This window comes from Phytophthora infestans, genomic scaffold (assembly GCF_000142945.1).
Source record: "Phytophthora infestans T30-4 supercont1.2 genomic scaffold, whole genome shotgun sequence".
Classification (NCBI taxonomy): Eukaryota; Oomycota; class Peronosporomycetes; order Peronosporales; family Peronosporaceae; genus Phytophthora; species Phytophthora infestans.
Window position 1 is genome coordinate 4,754,649 of NW_003303757.1, and position 27,356 is coordinate 4,782,004.

A 27,356-nucleotide genomic window follows, 5' to 3' on the forward strand; every position below is an offset into this window, starting at 1 on the left:
AAATGGAAATTCCTCCACTTCTTCATAGTCGACTACATTCCCCTTAGCCACATCGCGATACTTGCTGTTAATCGCTTTGACCGCCAGCTCAATCTCCTTCTTGCTCTGCAAATAATCCGTCACGCGACCACGTCTGTGGATTCCTTTCTGCACCAGCACAGCCTTCCCGATAAAGTCCGGACATCTCGAGAGGAAGCCGTCAAATGCCAACATCTTGGACGGAATGCCTTTCAGTCGCTCGATGCTATCACAGCCAGCAAAGATCTTCTTGTCCCGGTATTTCTGACGTAAAGCCACCACCATATCACGCACATCTTTACTGACTAAAGTCTCCTCGATCCTCTGAACGTCGATAGCCATGTGGCTACAGGTGACAGCAACGCGTCGTCCGCCATAGTCAATCCCCAGCTGTCCCCTCAATATCGGCTCGTAACTCAGTCCCAAGATACGTCGACAGGCCGACATGAAGTGTCGAGCATACTCGAACAGGTGGAAGCCGATATGGTCGGCATTGAGCATGCCTCGTAGCAGTTCCTTCCTCATAGAAACGGTTCTAAACACCTCGGAAGACGGAAACGGGACGTGTAGGAACAGTCCTACGTTGGCAGCTCTGAGTTTCCGTACGATATAACTCGGTGTTAATAGCAAGTGATAATCCTGCACCCACACGACGTCTCCCTGTTCGTACAATTCACATATTTTGTGTGCGAACAACTGGTTCACATTGGCATAAGCTTGCCACGCCACTTTCTGCCAATTAGGATTCCAGAACTGAGCGCTGGGTGTTAAATGTTGCTGCGCTTGGACATCGAGGACTACGTCCACGGGACTGTAAACGTCCACGACGTTGTGGAATGTTGGCCAGAGTGTTTGTTTGCAGTAATCTTCGTAGTACAATTTGGCTTCTTGGGGCTCGAGAAACACTGGAAAGCAGTTGAATTCGCGTAGTAAAAGCTCGACTTGCTGTCGCTCTTCGAATGGCACGTCCGCGTCGACTACACGGCCGACGAACTTGATGGTGGCGCGCTCCGAGATCTCGTAGTGGGACAGCGTGTTCTGCGACTCGATCATGCGGTCTCCGGCCCATTCGACGTGCCATTGGCCGTCCGACGTCCTGAAGAGGCGGACAGGTAGGCGGTTGGCGGCGATGATCACCGGGGTCTCTGGTGTCCAGCCGTCGGGAGGCGCCATGAGGACAAAAGTGACGTCTCGGGAATCGGGCTTTTCGAATACTGGAATGAGCTTCAACTAGGGTAAAAACAAGATTTCCTGTGAAAGGAACATTTACTATGTAATAGGATGCGATGACATTATATAGGTGTGTCTGAAAGAAATATGTTAAAGTAAATCTTTCTCGATCTAAAGGCCCTGTGAGAATTAGATAAAAGCTGCTTTGACGGTTGGTGTGGGTCGGACGGAGCGACGGTGTCACCTCCTGTGGCGATTAACCTCTGCATCATGCAGTGCATGGCGCTCACAAAGTTGTTGAGCCAGATCCAGTTTTACATTTAATTAACATGAAGACTCTTTGCTGTTGACTATCAAGTTGACATTGGCGACGCTAGATATGGCTACATTCTAGTCAGTCGTTGGCGTCGCTTCGTGCGTTCTGGAACTCAATTGAATCATGAGCAAGAAGGCCAAGCCGAAGCCCAAGGCGGCAGTTGTGGACGAGAATCTCGTGACGCGGCAAATTGTCGCGACCAACTATGGCAAAGCTTGCAAGTGAGGGGCTTCCAGCAACTTTAAAGTGGCCCTGCAAACGATGCTAATTGGAGTTGCTTAGAGCTATTGGCGTCCTGGTGAATCCACACGTAAACGAGATTTTCCGTGGCAAGGAGGAGGACGGAGACCTTGTGAATGTGAGTAGCAACGAATAGCTAAGCTGCCTAAATACTTTAATTATTTTGGCTTGCTATAGCTCATTCTCGAAGGCGAAAACGTGGGAACTCTCGGTCCAGGCGGCGTTCGTGCACTCACGTTAGCCATCATGATATCCTTCCCACTGCATGTAGTTGATGCCTAGCCTCATAGTTTTGAACTAAGGCAGATTGTTCTCCTTGACGGTATCGTGTTCACGGCGTTGGCCCAGGGTTTTCCAGTGGTCCATACACTCAGCTCCGATATATTCGTATCTGGAAGCAGGAGATCGGGAATGAAGGCGCCGCTGCAATTGTACGTCTGTCGTTTCGTGTACTCTTCAGTCTGTCGCTAATAAACCCTTGAAGGCAAGTCTGTTGCAAGCTACATCGAGTGTCAACGTAGCATACCTCGAGCTACTGGACTGCGGGATCGGAGCGGACGGATGCAAAGCGTTAGCTGACGTCTTATCGCTACAAAAAGTCCCCGGTCTGCTCACGCTCAATCTCGACTACAATCTCGAAATCGGTGACGCTGGAGTGAACGTGCTCATCGACGGGCTTTTCAGCAACACAACGTTAAAGGTGAGTTTTTGGTCAACTTTTGTGCGTTTAGTAGCAGCGTTCTAACCTTTCTATTGCTTAGCAACTCCATCTCGATTATTGCAATGTTGGACCGAACGGTTGCATCAAACTTGCGCAGCTGATAAGTTTGCCAGCATGTGCGATCGAAGTGCTATCACTGAATGGCAACAACGTTGGAGGCGAAGGTCTGCATCACCTTTCGCTTGGCCTCGCGCGTTCACAGAGACTCGTCACACTGAACTTGTCGGACAACGGCATCCGGAATGTACGCTAGTTCATGCAGGAAACACGACGCATCCGCTGACTCGTGGGCTGTATCTTTCGCAGAACATCGAGGCACTCGCAGCCTTCCGTGACGCTCTCGTTCGAAGCAAAGCTCTGGCACACGTGGACTTCACCTTCAACTTGATCGAGCCCGACGGTGCCAACGTCCTGCTACCTGCTCTTGCTCCGGTACGTCCTGGTTCACCTCTGAGATTCTGGTTTTTTTATTGATGATGTTCTACGATGTCTTAGGAAAACGTGAAGCTCCAGTCGTTCTTGGTGGACGCGTCACTTCCTGGCGAGATCTTCCAGCAACTCAATCGCGCACGTAAAGCTGAAGGCAAGAAGAAAGGCAAGAAAGGAGGTGGCAAGAAGAAAAAGAAATGAAGCGAACACGTTAGGGGGGTAAAACGGTGAATACGGAAGCACCCCATATTGAAACACAGCAACAAAACACAGTGAGCCACACATAACAAGCAGCCACTGGCCTCATACCTTACATCCACCCTGATCCGGATATTTAAATATTGACGATGAATGGCGTTCCATTCGGCGAAGACTCGACAAACGTGTGCGGCGGCGCGTTGATTAGATCCGTCGGCTGCATCTCCTGGATGGTGTCGGTGCGACGTCGCCACTCGGGGCGCTTTTTCTTGATCTTGGGCGTCCCCCCCAGAGAGCGACCACTGATTGACGAACTCGTACTGCCATGGAGAGTGCCAACACTGATAGAACTCGCGCTTGGGTCCTTGCCAGGGCCACTGGAGCCGAAGTAGCCGCTGTCGTTGACGCCCATACTCACAGTACTGCTCGTTGTGCTCACACAACTCAAGCGACTGCTAGCAGACGTCTCCATGGAGCCGTGACGTGATCTCGAACGTGATCTCTTGGAGCTCTTGGAACTAGCGTCAGACGCCCCCAGAATGGCCGGAGACGCGAGCGAATCGAGCGTTGGGACGTACGAGAACTCTTCTGCAAAGCTCTCCGCATCAGAGTCCGACTCGTTCTCATGGTTCTCGTCCAGAGCAGCCGGATGTCGACTGAAGTTGCGTCCAATAGGCCCAGCAGGGGGCGACTCGAGGTAGGACGACGACATGGACTGCGACATGGAAGAAGACATCGACGTACCCAGCTGACTAACGCCTGTAAACCGAGGCCCAGTGGGGTCCCACACTTCCTCACGTCCAATACGCTGCAGACTGTTGATAACCTGCTGGATAGTCGGTCGTTCTCTCGGGTCTGCTTGCCAACACGTGACAATCAGCAGCTTCCAACGCAGTGGACAGAGATCCGCACGGATATTAGGACGAACTCCTTTCAGCACAAAGTCCTCGACCTCGTGGTTCCATCGCGTGTTCTCAAACGGCAATTTGCCCTCGATCAGCTCCCACAAGATAAGTGCGAGACTGTAGATGTCCACTTTACTCGTGTATATGCGCTCTCCTCGCATCACTTCTGGTGCCATCCAGCGCGTAGTACCCACCAGTCCCGTCATCTCCACCACAGGAACCTTCGCTGAGCTCCTGGGTTTGTTGATCTGAGACGACTGCAGTTGTGCTGCCGATGACACAATCTCTGAGAAGCGAAGTGTACCGAAATCCGCGATCTTGGCATGCCACGAGTCATCCACCAGTACGTTAGGAGACTTCAAGTCTCGGTGGATCATAGGCGGGTTGGCATTGTGCAAATACTGGATCCCATGGGAAATTCCCAGTGCGAGACGCAGTTTCGTTGGCCAATTCAGGTTCTTAACATCAGGCGTTTGTTGTTTCAGTACATCTCGCAACGATCCACGAGCGCAGTACTCTGAAATAATACAGATCGAGCCTCGATAGAAGCCAGCCTCCATAAACAACACGATGTTCGGGTGACACAAGCCTCGCATGACTTCAGCTTCGGCCTGGATCTCCACGTTACAGGCGTGCTGGAACTCGGCAAGGTCCGCTGCACTCTCCAGCGCTGCCAGCACCGCTTTCATCTTCACTGCGACGTTAGCCCCACGCCACTTACCGAGATAAACCACAGCCACACCTTCACCGATCTTATCGCCGATTTCTAGGCCCTTAAGCTCGTGATGCGACGGCGACATGAGCAGCTTCTGCCCTGTGTCACCAGAATTGCCACCTCCCATACCGTTCGCAGTACCTGCGGACCCATTACCGGCACTCATAAAGCGTCGACTTCCCAGTCGGTTGAGGCCATTCCCTTGTCCATCAGCGGAGTCGTATTGTCCATGTTGACCTCGGCTTGGCTTGGACTGGAAGAGTTTAAGACACAGCGTCGGCTTGGTGAGGTAAATGACGGCGTTCACAAAGGGCCACATGGCTAGAATCACCGAACACGTGTCCATGACGTCGCCCGAACTGTGTAGACCAAGAGCCAAGTCGGTGACTACAATTGGCCCCACGAACACGAAGAACGCCAGCGTATAGGACGCCAGCTTGGACACCACGTAAGCGCCTTTGCGTCGCTCCTGTTTCATCCACCGTCTTGCGAAATTCAGCCAGCAGAAGGTGATGATAAGGAAGCAGCCGACTGCCATAACTTTCCAGATGATTTTAGCGGCATTCACGAAGCCTTTCGTCTCGTAGTAGCTCGAATAGAGCTCTAGAACCCAATAAAACACCACGACCATCCAGATAATTGCGTGCGCGATTGCGACGTCGAAACTCGCTCGGTTCCTGTGCTTGGCGATGTATAAAGCCAAGGTGGCGACCCAGCAGAAACTGGCGACCTGGGAGCACCAGTGTGGGGCTTGAGCCCAGAACGTAAGCTGGAAGCTACTGCCAGCTGCGGGCGCCCAGAGCTCCACAGCCGTCACGACGGCGCCGGATAAGGAGAAGATGAAGTCTGTGATACACATAACGCGTAGAATCCTCGACGCCACGGAGACTCGCGGGCGATCGTCGTCGCTCTCGTTTGTCGTAAGATCTGGCCCGCCTATGGGTGCGTAAAGCGCATTCTCTCTTTCCCTTACGAGAAACGAGGCCTGGCGGTTGCGTCTGTATTCCTCTGACGCATTCGACTGTGTGCCACTGGTGCGGCCGCTCTGTTGACTCGAAAGAGGCACACCGTCCGAAAGATTCAAGACTGTAGGAGGCGCAGGATCACAGTTGCGTCCTGTATAACGCCGTCGGTGATCAGCGGCTGCCAGCATGGGCGTCTGTAGTTGGCGTCTAGCGCGAATCTCCTTCTTTAGCGCCACGACCTGCAGGATGTGACGCGTGCCCACGAACGCGCTCGTGAGCGTGGAGAAGACCTGCGCCACCAGTTTCCCGTACAGCAGCGCCACATTGCCATAGTCCTCGGTCGTGATGGCGTCGCCGCTGCTGGACATGGCAGCTAGGCGGAAGGAGCGCGTGTGCTGTAGCTCCTCACCTGTGGCCGGCCTATTCTCTTCTGTCATGCCGGCGGGAAAGAGAGGAGGTTCGGCTAAGTACGAAATCGGGCCAGTTGTTACACTTGGAGATTGTAAGCGACAGTCTTTTGTTCGAATCTTAGTGAGGGGTGGACTGCCAAGTCATCTTGGTGTGCCTTAGAGAAAATGGAAGTTTCGACACTCTGGGGGTGGTGGCTGGACAGGTTCCAATGTCTTATTCGATCTCATTAAAGATTTCGTGGCGATTTCTTTTCCAATAATACATGTAGCGTCGCCTCTACAACTGACAGTGAATTGACTCAAAGCACCAGCCGGTGCCTCCAAAGCACCGATTCGGCGACAATGCAAAGATGGAGAATCATGTTCGTGAGTGGCGCTGCGCAGCGTAAGCACGGCATGTCGATCGAGATTTGACGACTTGACTCGCCGTCGCTACTTGAGAGAAGCGCAGTCTTTGTCCAACTGCGCGCGCAATCGCAAATCGAGCACCTTAACCACTGTACATGCAGTATGAAAGCTTTGGGTTCTTTTGGCATCACCTTATGTAGCAATGAAGCGGTGAGGTCTTCTACTTTTTGTAGAACATATCATTCGTGCTCGTGTTGTTCTATGTTTTCAATACTGTGTCAACGAATTGTTGACATGTGAAGCCACACTCAACTTGAAGCAATGATGAACGAACGGTTCAGTGAACCGGCACTAAGTACCCATCGGGCTGCCCGATGGGCAGGCAAGAGATTCAAGCGTGAGGTGGATACACGATCAAGACGCCTGCATTGCTAACATACTGCTGGGCTGGGCCCTGGGGCTCATGACGCAGCACAAGCGAGCTGATGTGGAAAGCATGGAGCGGACGACGCACACGGTCGTCCGGGTGGTCCAGTGTGCAGTCCAGAAAGAGCCTCGGGTAACGGTGCTCCACGAGCAGCACCTTAGCGATCTCTTCCACGCCTAGATCGCACTGAATCGAGCCTTCGTTACGACGCCCAGCTACAGCGATGCATAGAGCACCTGCTAGAACGATGACACTGCCAACAATGGAAATCAGAGCGGACGGAAATGGAATCCGTGCTTCCAGTGTCACGTGCGTGCTACTTCCATCGAAGTTAAGCGTTCGAGATCCGTCGACGCTCTGCCGCTCCTCTCGAACGACAGCGTTCTGAAAGAGCAGGAAGAGCGCAGCTGTATAGGCTTCTTGCAGTCCGTAACTCATGTACCAGTGATTCTGCTCCATTTGTGTGGCGAACACGTCCACGCTGGTCGAGCACTGTCCGTCGAGGTCCCAGTTGCGACCGTGGCGGACATTCCGTTGAAATAATAGATCTCCTTGCATGTCGTTTGGTGTCGTCACCATTGCTAGCGGGGTCCACCGCGAGTACAGTCCATCGAACTCGCCTAGCGACTCGACCGGGAGGTGCTCTTCACCAGCGACCAGGTATCTCGCAGACGACAACGAAGATTCATTCTCGAGTAGGAAGCTGATCCCCATGCACGTGCTATTATCGTCACAGGCGGCGTTGAAGTCGTTAGCTAGATCTTTCGATCGCCAGGCCAGCCGTCCGAGTGTAATCGTGTGATAGCGCAGTATACTCGTTACCTCCACAACGCGCGAGAAGCCCGACGCATCGACGGTCACATTGTCTGCGACCACCCGACGGCCAAAGCTGTAGACTAAGAAAGACGTTGACGATCGACGAGTGCAGCTGGCGCCATGTAGGTAGTCTACGGTCATGAACTCAGTACCGTCCTCAAAGGTGCAGGCTGCAAAGGCCTGGATCTGGGGCTCGACGTTCCACTGCGTGTAGGTCGTATCCCCCAGCGTCGCTGTGGCCGCGAAGGAATCTCCAGGTGGCGGAATCAAACATGCCTTCTCGCCACACTCAGTAATAGAACTGAGCCTGCGAAGAAGTGACGAATTTGAGCTCGCTGAATCTAGTGCTCTTGCCGATCCCTGGCCAGCGATAGCCCGCTCGTCGAATGGGATCTCAATCGTGACTGCATCAAAAGCAATGTCGTTAGACAACTCTACATGTGACGTGTTGAAGGAGGTTGCATCGGTGTCAAACGCCAATCCGAGACGCGAGGACTGCTCCCGGAGCGTCGTCTGCAGCATGACACTCGCACTTAGTTGAAAATCGGCCTCCGTAACAGTCTCCGATGCTCGCCAAGAGCTCATCTCTTGTTGGAATTGAGCCAACGAGCTGTTCTCGAGAAATGAGAGCCCTTCCCACGCCAACAGCGTCTGTGAGAAGAGCATCGCGTACAGCAGCAGATTACCTGAAAGTGTAGCGTTAAAAGCGCTGGTGTTGGATCCATCCTTGCGGTCGGCGGCTGATGCGGAGAAAGTGTCACCGACGTTCTTGTGCAGCGAGAACTTGGATTCTCGACCAGTCGGAAGCAGGTTCACAAGCCAGTCGTTGGCGAAGAAAGCGTAGGTCGTAGCAATGTTTGGCCAGCCCCCACGACCCTGACAAACACTTTCACTTGTCTTCACATGCACCGGGAGCATTGCAGTGCGCAACAGCGTTTCAGTCGTAGGCCGTAGTGAAAATGCGAGGTCATGACTGGTTACAGTCGATTCAGTCGAAAACGTAGACGACAAGTCGGACGCGACGATCCTAGGCACCACCTCCGGATCCAGCTGCTGCACGTTGAGAGTGCTGAAAGCCCCGGTAAGCAGCGCGACCAACGCGCCCTGTGCACAGAACTGAAGAGCTCTCCATGTCATCGAATCGTTTTGCAGGCTGTTCCGAGGCGAGATCACCATACTCAATACCGGAACGAAGAGTGCGAGTGCCATCTCGAATGGCTTGGCCAGTATCGCTGCAATTGTGCCCGTGTAAAAGTTGTACTTGTTGAGCTCGTCGATCGATACAACTGAGTCTCGAGAACCGACTGGCACTCCTTGCGTGAAGATTCCAACGAGCAGCATAAGTGCAGCCACGAACGCAGAAGCCCCAGTCAGCACTCTAACGTCGCGTACACGAATAAGTAGACGCATATTGACCTTCTGCTCTCCAAGAAGAGCTGTATGACGCAGCGACGACAGCACTGTCCAGTTGCTGGGTGGTACAAGACCTTCACTGTGAGGCTGGGACCGTGGTGGTGGAGTGGACATCGACGCGTAACAGTCTCGACTAAAGTCACTATCACAGTTGAACATGTCGAAAGACATTCTGCTCTCTTCATCCGTCTGCATCATAAACTTTGAATACCGGACAATGAACAAGTATAATGCAGCACCTTCCAGAGCTCTTGGAAGTTGCCTTTTTTGGACTAAAAATTGGATGTTGAAGTGCACAAAACCTTAAACTGTGTATCCATCGTATCTATATCACAAATTACCACACCAAACATGACAGATCATGGCTCCATCGTCGAGCGCCCACGGCTTCCTACTCGCCCCAGCAGCTCGCTACCGAATGTCTGGCTGCCCCAATCTTTCTCTTTATGTGTCGTGCGTGTGTCATCCCAACCTCCGTCCACATCTCGCTCTCACGATGCCGAAAATGCTGCCCAATCCTCTTCCGTTGAATTCTGCATCCCTCCATTAGACTCGGAGGCCTCAGAGTTAAGCGAACAGCAGCTAATACGCTGCGGACATGTCTTAGCATCACCAAGTGAATCGTCCGTCGCCTCAACCGACGGTGGTCTATGCTTCGGGCTCGAAGACGAGGTCGCTGAAGCTGCAGAGTCAACAGTAGACGACCAGGAAGACGAAGAGCTCTTCAGTCGGGCGATGCAGGCGGCCGATGCCGATACAAAAGGAGGCGCCTTGTTCTTCTGCGTACCCATGCGTGAAGACCTTAAGCATCGTGTGCTAGGGATCGCAGCTGAAGACATTCGAGCAGCGAAAAGCACGAAAAAACGGTTCTTGATGCTGCTGCTGACTCCTAATAAGACGCAGAACTTTGAGGGTTTCGGAGGATTACGCGCTCAATTGAGAGCAGTTGCAGCCAAGTTCTTCGCTGAAGAGAAGGAGGACGGAGACTTTGAGGCGATTGAGCAGCTCTACAAGACGCTTCAGACGCAGCAAGAGATGGAGAGTGGGTTGTTACCCAATGGAGCGATGGCTCGAAGACTTGGAGGTGGCGACGTGGTCGCGACGCTGCATGCTTTGTTACTACAGGGAAGAGTGGTGTGCTACTCGGCTAGTGCGAGTGCTGCGTCGGCAGCGGTGATGGCATTGCTGGCGCTGCTGCCGTCGCAACTGGCACACTCTTTGCTACAAGAACGAGACGAGGTTTTTACCGTACAGCCATGCTGCGACCTCAAGTCAGGAGAGAAAATTCTTAAATGTAGTGGAGGATTCTTGCTGGGAACAAATAACCCTTTGCTACTTAGGACTGAGGACGCGCAGCTTGATCTCGTGCTGGATTTGGATGCTGGAGAGGTGACGGCACACCCGACCGCCACGAGTGAACGTGCTTTCGCGTTTGGTACGAAAACTGCTGCGTTGGCTGACGGATTGACGCGACGTTTTACGGACCCAGTGGCTCCCATGCACATGCCAATTGCAGGCCAGCGTCGTCGTGATAACGAGTGGGTCTTGGCTCAATGTCGTTCGTATTTCGAGGAACTTTTGGACGCTGAAGTGGCAGCTAATCTCCATACAGAATGTGAGAATGAAAGCGACAGACTGACAGAGGAAAACTCTGCGTTGGGTGACTTGTTTCCTGCGTCCTTGCGCTCAATGCTTGAGGAAATTGCTGCTCCAGTACTTGGAAGTTTGGTGTACATGGACGACGACGAACCTGCTAACCCACGCTCGGCTTTTTGCGCTGACTATGGCTGGAGTTGGACACTCTCGTGGCAATCTACTAATAACTATGCCAACTGGATAGACCAAGAGCTGCGTCAGCGGAGACTCACTAGAAATAATTCTGGCGATACTTCTTCAACACGCAGACCGCCACCTAATGAAGGACACGCCGCGTTCACGTATCCGAATGGGGACGAGTACGATGGCGATTTTTATGAAGGTAAACGTGAAGGATATGGAGTTTATATTGAGCGCTCAACAGGGAATCAGTACGATGGAGCATGGCTGAACGACGAACGACATGGGAGAGGGATGCTGACTTCTAGAGCGAGTGGGGGATACATCTACGATGGCGAATGGGTACATGACATGCGCTGCGGACAAGGACACAGTACGCGACGAGGAGGCGGAGGTACAGGTGGTGGGGAGAGCTATACTGGTCAGTGGCGTGCTAATCGCTTCCATGGTCGAGGTGTTTACGTTAACAGCGAAGGTGACGTGTACGACGGCGAGTGGTGCGATGGTGTAAGACATGGCGCTGGTAAGTTAACTGTGGCGAGTCCAGAGATGACTAGGCATGGAGATGTAGTGCAGTATGTTGGCGAGTGGATGGAAGGCAAGCTCCATGGGATCGGCTCTTGCAAGTACAAGGATGGATCCGAGTATTCTGGTGCGTTTAATCAAGGAAAGCGTCACGGGAATGGCATCCATGTGATGGTATCAGGAGATCGATATGAAGGACAATGGTGGCAAGGTTTACGCCACGGTCAAGGTGTTTCTTTCTCCAAGTCATCGGGGACTACTCGCGAGGGAACGTGGAAACGTGGAGTGGAGGTCAGCGACGGGGAGTGGCTTATAACGTTCGCTAACGGAGACAAATATTCAGGCTCTTGTCGTCGTGGAAGACCATGGGGGAAAGGCACATGTAAATTCGCCAATGGCGCCGCCTACACTGGCGAGTGGGTAGATGGTCTTCGTGAAGGTCGAGGGGTTTGTATTACCCCAGACGGAACGATACTTGAGGGAGAGTGGCAACATAGTGTGTTTGTGAAGGCCGTCCGGTCCCCATCACGGTTTGTAGATGTCTCGCTGTCGTCCAACACGCCTCCGTCATCACCCAAACGCTCGTCAGTTTATAGTGGAGAAGAAATGCAGCATCCGATGACTGGAACACATCGCTACGTCTACCCGAATAGAGACGTGTACGAGGGGGAATTCAAAGAAGGGCATCGAAATGGCTTTGGTATATTTACTGAACGTGCAACGGGTAACACTTATGAAGGACAATGGATGCAAGATCTGCGTCATGGTAGCGGTGTACTGACCTCAGGCTCCAGGGATTTCATTTACGATGGAGCTTGGGAGAACGACGAGCGCTGTGGCTACGGTCACTGCGTGATTAGCGGTGGACGAGAGACGTACAGTGGTCAGTGGAGAGGGAATTCTTTTCACGGAACAGGGAACTACACTGATGCAGAGGGAAATATCTACGAAGGTGAGTTCGTTCAGGGCAAGAAACACGGCGTCGGCAAGCTGATCGCTCCTGCTTCAGAACTGCAGTCGGATTCTACTGTTCCACAGCAGACACAGCAGTACACTGGTGAATGGCGCGATGGGTGTCGTGAAGGTCTGGGCGATGCAGTCTTCTCTGATGGATCACGGTATTCTGGACAGTGGAAAGATGATCTTCAGACAGGGGAGGGGACTTTCACGTCGACTGAAGGTGATCGCTATGAAGGCCAATGGCGCCGTGGATGTCGTGAAGGAGCGGGTGTGCTTACAATTGGAAGCTCGGGAGTTGCCAAAGAAGGCCAGTGGTGTCGCGATGAGCCCGTGGATGGCGAATGGACCATAGTATTTCCAGACGGCAGTAAGTTTACTGGTGAATGTGTGGGCGGTCGACCTCACGGTCGTGGGATTTGTAAATATGCTGGAGGTGATTTGTACGACGGCATGTGGGTGCATGGCAAGAGACACGGATCCGGTTCAGGCTTCTTTGCTAATGGCGAGAGCTTTGTGGGGCAGTGGGAGAACAACCACGTCGCGTTAAATGGTCAGGGCAAGTTGACCCTTGCGGATGGAACAGTGCATGTGTACGACAACTAACGGACATATCAACACTTAGGTACTTCTTTAACCCCCCCAAAGCGACGGCCTGTATTAGGGTATACACGTTTCGTAGGGAGGGCTTATCCTGTATAATACAGTGTATTATACAGGGTATTAAATACACGATAAATGGTGCATGAATGATCTGCTAGCTTTTCACCTTGTTTTTGTATACGGTCATACAAACGCTAAGCCAAAGAGGGATAGGTATGTGAAGCCTGATCCCCATCCTTCCTGGTGCGGTGTGCGCAGGCGGTGCATTGCACAATTTTTCATAAAATAAAAGTTTAGAGGAAACTCAGCGATATGTGGTTCACGCCAAATCAATATAAGAAACTGCAGGGATTTTGAACGCCACTCATTTTGGCGCTCATTTCAGAAAACTCCCGCTCCCAGTCAGATGTCGGGGTTTTGGGCCCGGTGGAAGGAACTACGGCAGGAAGCCTGGTCTTCCAAGCCTCCTACAGGCCTCTCAAATGATCACACCTATCTGAAGCCCGGTAAAAACAAGACAGCCGTGCGCGGAATAGACTTCTTTATAGGGGAGAAGAAGCTGATGTCGTATTTGGATCGACTAGACCTTGGTAAGTTGTTTATTCTAATGATGTATTGAAAACCTGAGCCTAACCGTTGACGCGTGTATAGATGAGCTTGCGAGGCAAAAGGAAGATGAGCGATAGACCGACGACGCCACACACGCATCCTCGAGGCAAGACGATGGAGCCACTCCACCTGATGACGCTACTACACCTCCAACAGGTATATTTTACAACGCCTGTACATTACACCGTACCTGTCTAACACTATCGTGTATTATGCAGTTAGTACAGTGCGTGAAGAGCCACTCTCAACCACCCCAGTACGACAACAGACGCACCCCATCTCTCCAATGCAATCTCACTCCAGTGCACCGCTAATTACTACTTCGCCGCATGAAGCTGACGACGATATCGATGCTTTATTTTCGTCAAGTCCAGACACACCCGGTACGTTTACTGTGCCATCCATACAATTCAAAGGTGTTGTAGCTAACTCTTTTCAACGTTGTATTTTTCCAGCTGTGCCAACCACTTCAAAGCGCAATCTGTACGAGCCGTTTGGGTCTTCTGATGAGTCAGATGACTCTAACGACTCTCCGCAAAGCCCCACAAATGTGCAACAGTCCGCAGACGGCGATCGCGTGGACGCGGCATCGAACGCTGCGTTTTCCTGTTCGTCTTTATTTGGTAGGTTCAAACGTGTATGTACACGAAATACAATTCATATGTATACATGATACACATACATGATAATAACAACTATCATGGATATTATTAACAGACGATCCTAACATTGTAACGCCCGGCGATGACAAGTATGTCTTTGCAAGTCTTGATTCGGACGAGGAGGGGGGGGAGGATTCTCTGTGTACGACGATGATGAGGAGCTGGAGTTCGCTGAGCCTGATCCCAGCATTGAAGATGAAGATGTCGTCCCACCTGAGCTTTCATTTGATGCGTCTCTACTTGAAGCAGTAGGTGGTGTTCACGAGATTGCACGTGGCAACCTCAAGGCTGATGTTTTAGCCGACATGAAGGAAAACGGGTGGTCTTCAGTACACAATCAGACGCCTTACCCATACATGGATGAGCCCTACGACATGCGTCGCGATGATTGGGCAAATATTGACTATCCGGATCTCTTTCGCGGTGAACATGGACCAACCGCTGCAGCGTTGAGCGCTGCCGAGACCCCAATTGGTGCATTTTTTCAGTTCGTCCCGCCGTACGTACTAGAAAGAATTGCGGGTGCTAGTAACGACTATTTTATGGAGAACCTGGACGCGCGAGTGGAGAGTCTACACGCCAAGCAGCTAGATAGGAAGCTGAAAAGGCCTGATTTCCATGTCTCAACTCCGGATATCATAAAGACTAAGCTGCTGAACACGAAGGACTTTTCAGGACGAGAAATTGCTATTTTTCTTGGATTACTTATTGCAAGAACCATAGCTCCCAACAAAGAGAGGTTTGATAACCATTGGAAGACTACAGATGAAGGTGCTATTCCTCGTGGCTGTTTTAACGCATTTATGACTAGAGATCGCTTCTATCACCCGGTGATTGACGTGCTGCAAGAAACATTTCAGGCTAGTTTCATCCCACCTCCAATAATGGCGTTTGACGAAGCGATGCTTCCATGCACGTCTCCGTTCAACAAGATGAAAATCTTCATGAAGGACAAGCCCCATCGCTGGGGCACAAAGCTTTTTATGCTGTGCTGTTCCAAGTCTGCATACTGCATCAGGTAAGGAAAAGAGCGTGCCTTCGGGCACGCTCTTTTTTTGGTTTCAAAGTTACCTTATCGTGTCTTCGGCGTGCTAAAACCTTTTGAACTATTGTGTATATTACAGGTTTGAAGTCTATTGTGGAAAGCAACAAATGCAAGACAGTAGCACACCCAGTGATGAAAAATCGGGACCTGCCGCAGTCGTACGGAACTTACGTCAAGTCTTCGGCGTCAACGGACCAACTGAGTGACGTCTCATAGTCACCGACAGGTTTTACACCTCTGTCGTGCTGGCTATGCAGCTGCTGACCATGAACTTCTACAGTTTGGGCACAATAATGACAAACAGAAAGGGGCTGTGCAAAGCAATTCTACCAAAGAAGACTATGAACGGCAGGAAGGAATCAAAGAAGCGACCAGCACACATCGTCAAAGGAACGTATGATGTAGCCACCCTCCAAAAGGTGCCATCGATCAAGGCCTCCGTTGGTGGGATAATCAAGCGGTGTATCTGCTTGCTGCTGGAGGAAGTGCAGTACCAGACCGTATCGTACGTAGGAATCCAGTTGCTGGAGATCAGACAGAGCTGATGTGTCCACGGATCGTCAAAGACTATCAGACTAACATGGGCGGAGTCGACGTTCACGACCAGCTGCGTCTACAACGGCAAGTACTCAAATCCTGTATATACACATTTAAGTCATCGTTTTAACATGTATTGCACGTATTATTAGGTATTCACTGCAATTGGCTCGGCGCTACAAGAAGTACTACAAATCTCTCTTTCTGGGACTGATAGACATGGCTATCATCAATGCTTTCATCGTGCACAATTACAATCGCGCGTCAATCGGGAAGCCAAGGGTTTCCCACGTGACTTTTCTGAAGACGCTTCATCTACAGCTCTGTCAGTTGCTACCGGAAGATTGGGTGCAGCTTCTTCGCCACCGCGGGCATCACGCGACGCCAACGCGGGCACGACAAGCTCGAGCTGCGCACATGCCTGTACAGGCCGACGAGTGGCGCAAAGGAAACTCAGATAAGACGAGAAAGCGTAGGCAGCGTGCGTGCAAGGTTTATTCGGTGCTAAAAGGCGCTGCCACGTCTCGAGGAGGGGAAACGACATTCTTCTGCGCTGAATGTAAGCTGAAAACAACATCAAGACTTGAGTTAGCCGCCCGCGTATTCCTCTGCAACAAGGTGGAGCATTGCAGCAAAGGCGAACCTACTTCGTGCTGGGATATCTGGCATAAACACTGAAAAAATGGGACTATGATCCCTCAATCAGGACGCAAGCGCAAAATTCGAGCCCGGAAGCCCGCACGCGCTGCAAGTGACGGTGGCTCTGATGCCAGCGACTCGGAGTCGCAGTCTAGGGCTGAAATCGGAAGTGTTTCCTCTCAGGGTCGTTCGGGATGGAGGCCACACACCAACGATGACGGCAGCTAGTGAGATCGTCGTCAGAGCACTTCTTCCGGCTTCAAAAATAACTTGATTTGAATATATGTTTTTTGTGCAGATCGCCATGTGGAATCCCTCTCTAAATATCGACAAAAATATGACCCGTCACTCCCCGCTAGATGTGTTTTTGTACGAATGTTGTGTTGTCTTTGTTCACTCAGGACACGATATCAGCGTTATCGCGTACAGTGCAGACATGGTAGTATACCTGATACACGATATTGAGAAATGAAGACCCTAGGGGTGGGGCGCTGTACCGACGCTGTTAAATACACGATAAAATATAGCTGGGTCTTACTATTGTAACCCACTATCCATAACGTGTATGGGGTTTCGGTAAATAGGCGCAACGAAATCCGCTCGCTTTGGAGGGGTTAATAATGATAAAATGTGCTCGTGACTTAAGCACTCGCCTTCTGATAACTGAAGAAAAACATACTACTCAATTACTTTCGAAGTACTTCGACGTACTTCGAAGTTTGATTTGCTGAAAAAGGGCTGACTACACTTTTGTAAACTTTCAAAAAGACACTGGCTTCAGTAATATCGTCACGAGTATGCTCCTGGAGATGATCGACATGTAGCATAAGACCAAAGAGCCTCCCTTGGAAGTTTTCAACCTTTTTCAGAGGCCCGCTGCGACAAAATATATGTAAGTACTCCACTCTTACTTTTTAAATGGTCAAACTGTTGCCAGTGTGCCTCTAAGACAGCACGACTTATTTATTAATTTGCGTTTCGTTTTCTGTTCTTTTTTCGTTCGTATGGGTCCGAACCTCTAGCGTTCCCGTATCACTAGTCACTCGACTCCACCTGAGTCCGTAGCCGACGCTGCCCTAAGCCACTTAGGTCGTTACGCCTCGGGTGCCTACCCTGCAAAAGAGCAGCCTTCAATCAACTTGCACGTACCCTGACGTGCTGTGCTACGCACTCACTTCGCCGTGCCACTCGTGTCGTACACTCTGTCCGTGTACCGCGTCCGTTCGTCCGCTCATCCAGTACCTTCCGCGCAGCAGGTACTTTTTGTGTCCTCTGTCCTCGTTCGTTCTTCGCCTCGGTCCCGAACAACGGGTACGTTACGTGAATTCGTCGCTGCTTGCTCGTCAGAGCTCGTACCAGTCCGGCACGTCTCCTGACGCAAGCCTTTTTTACTTGCGTCCTCCATCGCAATTTGCCAACTGCAAGCACTCAGTGTCCTTGCGCTCGTCTGGTTCCAACCTTCTTTAGACGCCAACTGATTCATGGCGCACACCAGCGACTTCTCGCCCAGTGCCGTGTCGCTGCCTTTCAATCCACAGGCCATCATTGACCGCTGCAGTCGTCCATTATCAAAATCAGGATATGCCAGACGTTTACTGCGCGCGCCAGTACCCGTCCTCCGTATTTCAAGGTCCTCTCCGTCGTCCTGATGTACGTACGGACTGCCATTACTGTCCGGGGCGACAGCCAACCTATTACACGACTTCCGCAACCATAGGGGCTTCCACGACCCGTCCGTCACGCTGCAGTTGTCCCGTACCCGGGAACGAAGGGGTCATTCCAGGAGCTGTGCGTCCCGACGGCATGACCCGTAGCTCTGTGGCTACTCCTCGCCCGGTCGTTCTGTCAGGATGGTTCCCGTTGAATTCGTCGGCTCGCGTGCCCCAGGCCGAGCCCGTTAGAGTGGTTCTATAAGGTGGACCAAGAACGCTGATTCTCAGGCATCGTGGGACCAAGGCACCTAGCGTCATCGAGTCCCTTCCCAGAGCTCCCTGTTGTCCCACGAGGGCGGACGACAGGTGAAGTGAACTCTTCGTTCAAGTATAAGAGAAGTGATGTAGTAGAAGAGAGGAAGGGAAGGTGTTAGACCTCTCTTCCAGTTAGCTCTCAGTCACATATTTCTCTCCTTCTACTCAAGAGGAAGCCAAGTCAACAAACAAGCTTATATTCTTTCAAGTGTTCCTATCTACCGTTCTGGCCCCTGAACAAGACCGTACTCCCTGAACAGCCGCGAACTACCCGACCCTTGAAGGAGGAGGTATACGACAACTGGTGGAGAAGCAGGGTAGTCTGCTTGCTGGAGAAGGTCTTGTTTCAAGTGAAGACACGCTGAGGACGTAAGAAGGGAGCTACCAAACGGACGAGATGGCGTCTACTAACACCGAAGAAGATGTGGGCGACACTATCCGAGAGGAAGAAGGTCAGACTGGGAGTCTACCTTCGAGGATGCGACCCAGTCTGTCGACTACGCAAGCCCGTTAAAATGTGCAGAACATCGTGGACCAAGCCACTAACCGGCTTGGAGGGAACAGTTCAAGTACTGGTGTCGAGCCACCCGCGGACGCTTTGGGCTCCGGGGTCCCCGCGACCATCACTACGGAGGAATTGGGTCCGATGCTAACCCTTGGCGGTGGAGGTGGTCGAGGTACAGTACAAGGCTGGCTCAACTCCCTCAACTGGTTGAGGTCGGTAGCTCCCCCGGAGATTGCGGCGGCTACGGGGAGAACCGAGGAGAACAGTCACTTGGGGACTCCCCCTCCAACGATTCGGGTGAGGACTGCGATCCCGCTTACCAACGTTTCACTATCCGAGTCCCGACTACGGCGTATGGACAAGATTTCAACCCGTTCTTCTCTCTACTGACTGTCCCTGAGAACAGCGGACGTGCTTCTTCGGCGAGTATTCCTCCGAGGACCTCCAACGCTCCTCCTTGGGGTCTCCAGCCTGGGGGGCATACAAGGTGGCGTGGGGAGCGCTCCAGCAGTAACGGTTCCCGCACCTCAGAGTGTTCCCATCCAAGTCTCAGCTCCTAACGCTCGAGTTCCTACTCAGGCTCCGGGGTCTCGAACCTCGACTACTGGTGGGGTCGCGTACGGGACCCCACCAGTAGTCGAGGTTGGGGGGCATACAAGGTGGCGTGGGGAGCGCTCCAGCAGTAACGGTTCCCGCACCTCAGAGTGTTCCCATCCAAGTCTCAGCTCCTAACGCTCGAGTTCCTACTCAGGCTCCGGGGTCTCGAACCTCGACTACTGGTGAGGTCGCGTACGGGACCGGCTCTACTGGAACAACCGGAGCTTCCCGAGGAAACGGAGGGACTACGGCCTCTGCCGGGGACTCATCAAGGTCTTGCATATGAGGGATAAGGAATTAGCTCATACTTCGCTTCACCTACGTAGGGTAACACGCTTTCGACGACTAGTGGCCAGTACGGTATGCCTACTAACATTCGGAACACTATCCGTATGCTTCAACCGCTCTACTCGAAAGGAGCGTCGGTGGAAAAGGCTCGATCATTCTGGGAGGCCTTTGAGAGCGCAGCTATCGGATTGGATGAACCCCTGCGACTCAGTGCTTTCCGGGAACGCTTGAAGGGCAAGGTCGGCGAAGGTTGGTGGATGTACTCGCGCATCAAAAGCTTCGAGGCCATAAAAGCTCGGTTTCACAACCAGTTCATCAGTCACATCCCGTTACAACTGATCGAGAACCTTAAAAACACTAGGCGACCTCGGGGGATGTACACCGAAGTGTGGGGTGACATGATTTCGAGCCTCTGCGACGTTGCACAATGCTACGATCTACAAATGCGTTACCAGTACTTCTTGTCGAGAATCCGGAACCGGGATTGGAGGAACGCTTTGACCACGAATATGATTGACTCCATCCCAGCGGCTGTGGCCATGTTGCTCCTCAAGAATATGCATCGTCCTGTCGAAGATGACTCCGAGTTCGATAATGTTCCGTTTCCTTAAACTTCCCAAGAGAACGCCGTCCTCGAACGCATGATGAGCATGATGCAGCAGACGCAGAATCTACTAGCTCAGCAGCAGCAACAGCAGCTTCAACAACAACAGCGGTTGCTAGAGCGTCCCATGGCGGCCACCGATGCTACTCCGACGATGAATGTGGCTGCAGCGTACTCTTCTCCTGAACCGAACGCTTCCCTGCCTTATCAACCTACCGGAACGCTTCCTATAAGGGATGTTCGCGTGGGACCTGACCTGCGCACTCTAGATGGTCTTCTCGTGCGCGGTCACTGTCACACTCTGGGGTGCAGTCGAATTCACTGTCATCGCGGCAATGCTACCTGTCCTCACTGTAAGGAGGTGGACCACATTGGTCCTCAGTGTGAGCGTGACCCTCCTAGCGGACTCCGAAACTCCCAGCCGAGGAACGGTCGCATATGCTTCTTGTGTGATGAACCGGGTCACGTTCTTGCTGAGTGTCCTATCAAGACGTCGCTGAAGAGGCTTGGCGTTCCGGCCGGGACGACGGCGGGACCCGTCCTAGGACATTAGCCCAACTAGCAGTAATGGGGGCGAGAGGGAGGGGAAGAGAGTGTCACTCCTTCCTCTTGTCTATGAATCGACACGAATGGGAGCACTTTGAACTCCGCGGAGGAGTCGACCGAGAGGTATGAAGTATGCTTCGTTGTAGGTGGAATGAGTTTCACCTTGCTGGAAGAAAATGAAACGACTGTGACTGAAGAATATATGACGAGAACAGAAGAGCAACTACCGCTCGTGAATAACGGATGTACTGAGCCTGTGTGGAACGGTGCGTCGGTGGTCCCAAATGCTAGAGGATGGGACAAGAAGCGTTTGTGACGGAGGTAGACTCGGGACCCGTATGGGACGATCCCTCGATAGCCACGAACATTGACGAACGCTGGGGTGCGAGCCAAGGAGTGCTTACGAGAGAAGACCAAGAAAGCAAAAGCGAAACAGTGAGAGAAGAACCAATCAAGGAAGGGGAAGCGGAGGAGCCGCAACCTCAGGCGTCCTCTGCGGAAAGCTATTACCCGACGACGCCAAAACAACCACGGGAGTGTGGTTTTGAGTGTACTAGAGCTAGATGAGGAGAAGGGTAAGTCCAAAGACCCCTGCTACAGAACGAGTTACCCCAAGACGAGACGCAGTTACTCAATAGTCCACCCCGAGAAGAGTGTGGAACTACGGAAGCAAGTGCCTCGAGGGTAGAGTTCCACGGGAGGGAGGAAGACGTGACCTCTCCCGGAAGAAACGACTCCTCTAGAAGGGACTCTGATGACGTCGTTCGTGCTAGTTCGGCAAAGGGTGAACCCGAGAAGGCGCCTTCCTTCGCGAGAGCGTTCACCGAGGAGGAACTGGACGCTTTGGAAGACGGGGGAAAATCTGAGCTGACCGATAAAAAAAGAAGAGTAGGACAAAGAACTCGAAGACCGGCTGTTCCCTCTTAAGAACTGAAGCGCCGGCTAGTCGAGAACGCGGAGCAGTCGAAGGAGTTATCTCTTGCCGAATTGAGTGTTCTGCTCGACATAGCTAAAGAGAAACTAGCGAGGACCCGAGATTCTTCCCCTGGTCGACTGTCTACTCCGGAGCACTGGCTGAAATGGTTTCAAAAGACGCTGGCCTCGTTTGGTGAAGCGAAGCGCGCCAACCGTAACTTTAAAGAAGAATCGCCGGTCCTGATCAACTTAGTGACATCGGAAGACTCGGGTTACCAAGACGAAGGAGGCGGGACTTCGACGAAGAGGTTATCGTGGCGGGATGTGCCCAAGAAAATAAAAAACTCCCCGGAGTTAAAGATATCCCCTCAGCCAGAAGATGTGTGTCCCGTGGACCCCTCCGTAGTGGAAGATAATATCGCGCTGACCCTGGTAGAGGGACCCTCTGACCTCAGCCGAACCAAGCTCGATATACTGGTCTCTCGAGGAACCATGCCAAGTTCGTGGCGTGCCGTGGTGCGGCGAGCAGTGTACTTCCTCGTAAAGTCTGAGGCTTCAGGCCGGGGCGGCTGGTGTGAAGGATGTATTGGCGGGAGATCGCAAGAAGAAGAAACGAAGGACGACCTCACGCCCCCTCTTGAGCTCCAAGACCTCCTAACGAGAACCGAAAAGCTACTTGAGCGCCTTGTAGTTCCCTTCACCTTGCGGCTAAAGGAGTTACTAACTGTGAAAAAAATCGGACCTCTACGAGAAGAACGCTTATCAACTACGAATTAAGATTCTCGAGAGGAGTTCTCCTTGCCGAACCTGTCATTGGAAGAGACCGAGTCCTAAGCACTCCCCAAAACTGAAGCAAGTTGGCTTCAACGGTTCCTCTCTGTTTAACGACCCTACTGAAGCCCACGGTTCGAACTGTTCCTTTCGCGATTCTGAGAACAGGTTATAAGGCTACGTGAACGTCGTCGCCGACGCCCCCGAACCCCTCCCCAAGCCGGGCCTGGTAGAAGTACCGAGTGCTGCCAGAAACTGGCCAGCCGAAGAGGAAGACGGGGTCGTCCCCCTCGACAAGCGGGTGATCGGATCAGTGGGGGGCGTGAAAGCTCTATCGTGGGGGTTTATCGAGAGCCTCCCAGCCGAACTTCTCATTGACTCCGGGGCCGTAGCGTGTCTAGTGCGTGCACTGAAGCGTGTCGGCTTAGCTAACTCCCCTCTCCTACCGTACGCCGGTAGTCTGAATGGTGTGTCCGGGTCTACGCTTGTTCTCGAAGGAGCCATCTACTTGCCCGTGACGTTGGGATTCTTCGAGAAGCGAATACCGTTTGCTGTCGTACATAAGCTACACGTTGACGCCATCCTAGGCATCAACGCACTCAAAGACTCCAGAGCCGTGGTAGACTTGGATGAGAGCACAGTTGCGCTGAAAGATACGGGTGAGGTGTTCCCCATGGGTTCCCCTCGAGTGGAGGAATATTACCTGTCGCGTATCTCGTCTACTGTTCGAATCCGCCTGGGTGGACAAGCTCTCGTGGTCGCTGAGGTTCAAGGTCAACTGGTTGACGGGGCCATCGTTATAGTTGAAGGACTTGCCGAGTTGGATGACTCCATTAAAGTTGCTAGAACTCTGCGCACAGTGTATAACGACCTAGTGATCGTGGAAGTGTGCAACCCCTCAATCGAGGACGCTGCCATCAAGAGAAGTACTAAATTGGCGGGTATTACGGTGATCCCCGAGACAGCGTCTCTACTAGGAACTACTGCAAGTATTAAGCGCGAGGCCGCCCGGCCCGGCGAGGCACGGACTATGAACCGGGGAGCTCAAGACCATTGAGCCCACTCGGTCATTAGCGCCTCTAGTACTACGGCCGAAGACGCTCAGGGGTCCGTACCCGGACTGGATCGAGTACTCAAGAAGGAGCTCAGAGTTGACTTAGACGAGTCCAAGTTGGGTAGAGAACAGAAGATAATATTCACGAAGCTCCTCCAACCGTTCAGGGACATGTTCGTCAAAACCTCGATGCGCCTCGGACGTACGAGGCTACTCGAGTTTTCTATCGATACTGGAGACCACCTGCCTATACAACAACCCCCTTACCGAGTGTCCAAGGCGGAAGGAGACGTGATGGAGTCCGAAATACAAGAATGCGTGAGGCAAGAGCTCATACGACCCTCTTCTAGTCCTTGGGCAAGCCCGGTGCTTATGATAAGCAAGCGTGACGGCGGAATACGGTTCTGCATCGACTATCGAAGGCTGAACGCCGTCACTATCAAAGACTGCTACCCGATGCCGCTCATTGACGATATTTTGGATGTGCTTGAAAAAGCTAAACTGCTCTCTACGATGGACATTGCGTCCGGCTACTGGAACGTCCCGATGGCCGCAGAGAGTGTGGAGAAGACAGCCTTCACTTGCAAGTATGGCCTCTTTAAGTGGCTCGTGATGTAAAAAAAAAGTTTTGGACTGTGTAATGCTGTCCCGGCCTTCGAACAGCTGATGGAGACTGTGCTTGTCGACCTGAAGTGGAAGACTTGTCTAGTGTACCTCGACGACTGCGTGGTTGTCAGCGAAGACTTTCCCACTCACCTAGTACGACTAAAGCAAGTCTTGGAGCGGTTTCGATCTGCTGGGCTCAAGCTCAAGATGAAGAAGTGTAAGTGGGCTCGTGACCAAGTAGCGTTCTTGGAACACATCGTCACTCCTTCTGGCATCTTGCCCAACCCCGAGAAAGTCAAGTCGGTGATGAATGCGCTAAGACCGCACGACTTGCACACTGTGAGAGCGTTCCTGGGTTTGACTAGCGGTACATCCTGGAATACGCGGCCATATCGGCCCCGATAGACCGGCTCAAGATGAAGGGAGCCCGGGTCTTTTGGAGCGACGACTGCGAAACCGCTTTCCTGCAACTCGAGCGTAAGCTGGTGGAGCCTTCTATCCTTGTGTATCCTGACTTTTCAAAGCGTTGGCATCTATACGTGGACTCATCCAAACGCACTGTGGGAGCGTGCTTGATGCAAACCGTGGATGGGCGCGAGAGAGTCGTAGCCTGTGCGAGCAAACTACTAGTTGGTTCCGAGAAGAACTGGGTCCATAAGGAGGACGGTACTTCGAAAATCGAGTGTTGGGGCATTGGATGGGCCACGCGTAAGTTTCGCTGCTACCTGGATTGCTGCGAGCTCGACCTGTACACGGATCACAAAGCTTTGACGTGGGTCTTCAACGAGACCAACCGCACGAGTAATGCTAAACTGGCTATGTGGGCCATGGAGTTGTCTCAGCTACGCTTCAAGGTGTTCCACAAACCCGGTACTTCTATGGGTCATGTGGATGGTCTGTCCAGACATGACACCCAAACCAGCAACGCTATCGCTATGGTAGAGTTACTCAATGATGCTGACGAGTCCTCCCCTAGTACTGTCGAAGTCGGGGAGACTGCGCCTCTCGACTCGACTCTGCTTCCTTCGGGACCCTTGTTAGAGAACGCTGGCGACTCCAGTCCTGTAGTGTCACCCGACGAGTAAGAGGCTACTTACCAACTCTTGGTATCCCCAGTTGATTTTTGCGGGCTACAACAAACTCGCTTCGTGGAAGAACAGAAGAGGACTCCTTGGATCCAAGCTATGATAGCGTTCCTAAGCGATGGAGCTCTAGCTCTGGACCCTCAGGTGCGCATTAAGATCCTGCTAATGGTACATAACTCCTCGGTAAAGAGCGGTGTGCTCATGCGTCGCGTTCACTTAAAAGCTCGCGCCGGTCCCGTGTCTACCCTTGAAGTGCCCGTGATTCCCCTGCCTTTCATACCGACCGTACTACATCACTGTCATAAGGATGTACTTGCTGCGCATGTCGGAGTCACGAAGACGCTCGACAAAGTACGCAAGCACGCTTACTGGCACGGTTCGAAGAAGGATGTGGCCGAATATGCTCGAGAATGCACCGTTTGCGGCAGTGGTAAAGGCTATCGCCCTTGGAGGAATGGCCGAATGCAGATAATGCCAGTACAAGAACTATTTGGACCTTTCTCTCTACTGGTGGTGGATGCTATAGGTCCCCTGGTGGCTACCCCTCGAGGCAACAAGTTCATACTCGTCTTCGCCGACTGCTTTACCCGATGGGTCGAAGCGTTCCCTGTGGCCCGTTTCGATACTGGGACGTTCGTAGAGATCATGGTGAACGAGGTGATCTCACGGCATGGGGTTTCCGAGAAGCTGTTGAGCGACCAAGGCTCCAACTCCATATCGAATTTAGCTTGACCCTTCTACGAAACACTAGGATTCAAGAAGTTGTTTGGTGCGGCTTATCACCCTCAGACTCAGGGTCTAGTCGAGCGCTTCAATGGTACGCTGATTGAAATGCTAAAGATGTACGTCAACGTCGCTCAAAACGACTGGGACTTGTATCTATCCCGAGTACTATACGCGTACCGTTCGGCTTACCACGAGGCTCTTAGAGACTCTCCGTTCTTCAGCCTGTATGGCCGGGACCCTGTGCTACCTCTAGACCTCGCGTTACTTAACACAAACAACGAGTGGAAGAGTAACGAAGTCGCCAGTTACCGCCGAAAACGATTCCTGTCTCTACGAGATACGAGACGCCTAGTGGAACGCATACTTCTGAAGGCCCAGGGCAGACACGAACAACGACTGAGTAACCAAGTGGCAGTTAAGTTCAAGGAGGGAGACCCGGTATGGGTCTATCAGTACTTCCGAGCTCGTCGCAGTGAGAAGACCACGAAGAAGCTCGCTTTCGCGTGGCATGACCCTTATCTTGTGGTCGGGACTGTGGGAGAGAACTCCTATCGCGTGGCTATTCCTACCCACCCTAACCGAGTAGTGACTATTAACATCAATCGGTTGAAGCGTTTCCAAGGGCGGTGGAGCAGACCGCTCCCGTCCGAAGTACCTGATGGGGTCCAGACGAATCCTGGGACCGACGACGACGGGCCTTTGACGGAAGGAGACTTCCCGTCTACTAGCTTTGTGGATAGACTCTTGATTGGAGGGAGAGAGACAGCCCTGACTGGGGTTCCCTGCCCCGTGATAGACATAATCGCCAGACGCAAGGAGAGCCGAGAAGAACAGTTCCTGGTGTTACTGGCAACCTATGAGACTCTTTGGAGACCTCGAAACGCTCTATTGCCCACCTACACTGCTCTGATCAAGGCGTTCGAAGCGACCCGTCGTGGAAGAAGGCCTGCCTGAATTACGTCGCAGCGCGCGGTTAGAAGATGCTAACGCCGCTGTGAACGAAGCGGAACTACTCTTCTAGGAGAGACGAGTCGTGACGGACTGATCGATTGAGCCTGAGTGAACTCTCGACCCCGTCTTCCTCGGAGGTGTCCTGAAGAACACTTCTTACGACACTATGTATAGTTTTGGATTCTACATTACGAGTGACTACTCTACTACCTGCTGAAAGATAAAACCGCGGTTCCAAGATGAAGAACAGAAACGATAAATCAGGGGTGAATCGCGGATAAAAAACAAAAAAAAACT

General features: G+C 52.3%; 5 protein-coding genes across 5 annotated transcripts in view; 2 read left to right on the forward strand and 3 right to left on the reverse strand.

Annotated features, from left to right (window-relative positions):
• Positions 1 to 1,191, reverse strand: part of PITG_01869 (alpha,alpha-trehalose-phosphate synthase [UDP-forming], putative) — a gene marked incomplete at both ends in the record, with an annotated part of 3,229 nt that extends 2,038 nt beyond the window's left edge. Inside the window, one exon of the mRNA XM_002908422.1 lies at positions 19 to 1,191. Coding sequence (XP_002908468.1) covers positions 19 to 1,191 — 1,173 coding nt within the window. The remainder of the gene's footprint in view (positions 1 to 18) is intronic.
• A 436-nt stretch (positions 1,192 to 1,627) lies between these two features.
• On the forward strand, positions 1,628 to 3,095 carry PITG_01870 (uncharacterized protein; the record flags this gene model as incomplete). Its single annotated transcript, XM_002908423.1, has 8 exons — positions 1,628 to 1,725; positions 1,787 to 1,862; positions 1,922 to 1,970; positions 2,093 to 2,175; positions 2,229 to 2,444; positions 2,506 to 2,709; positions 2,772 to 2,897; positions 2,979 to 3,095. 8 exons carry the CDS (start codon positions 1,628 to 1,630, stop codon positions 3,093 to 3,095), a joined length of 969 nt encoding a protein of 322 aa, XP_002908469.1.
• A 133-nt stretch (positions 3,096 to 3,228) lies between these two features.
• Positions 3,229 to 6,045, reverse strand: PITG_01871 (protein kinase, putative; the record flags this gene model as incomplete). Its single annotated transcript, XM_002908424.1, has 1 exon — positions 3,229 to 6,045. One exon carries the CDS (start codon positions 6,043 to 6,045, stop codon positions 3,229 to 3,231), a length of 2,817 nt encoding a protein of 938 aa, XP_002908470.1.
• A 1,122-nt stretch (positions 6,046 to 7,167) lies between these two features.
• Positions 7,168 to 9,289, reverse strand: PITG_01872 (uncharacterized protein; the record flags this gene model as incomplete). Its single annotated transcript, XM_002908425.1, has 2 exons — positions 7,168 to 7,217; positions 7,297 to 9,289. The coding sequence occupies 2 exons, from the start codon at positions 9,287 to 9,289 to the stop codon at positions 7,168 to 7,170; spliced, it is 2,043 nt and encodes a 680-aa protein (XP_002908471.1).
• Positions 9,290 to 9,964: 675 nt separating this feature from the next.
• PITG_01873 (uncharacterized protein) lies at positions 9,965 to 12,955 on the forward strand (the record flags this gene model as incomplete). The annotated part of the gene is made up of 3 exons (XM_002908426.1): positions 9,965 to 10,653; positions 10,726 to 10,821; positions 10,885 to 12,955. The coding sequence occupies 3 exons, from the start codon at positions 9,965 to 9,967 to the stop codon at positions 12,953 to 12,955; spliced, it is 2,856 nt and encodes a 951-aa protein (XP_002908472.1).
• Positions 12,956 to 27,356: the final 14,401 nt, after the last annotated feature.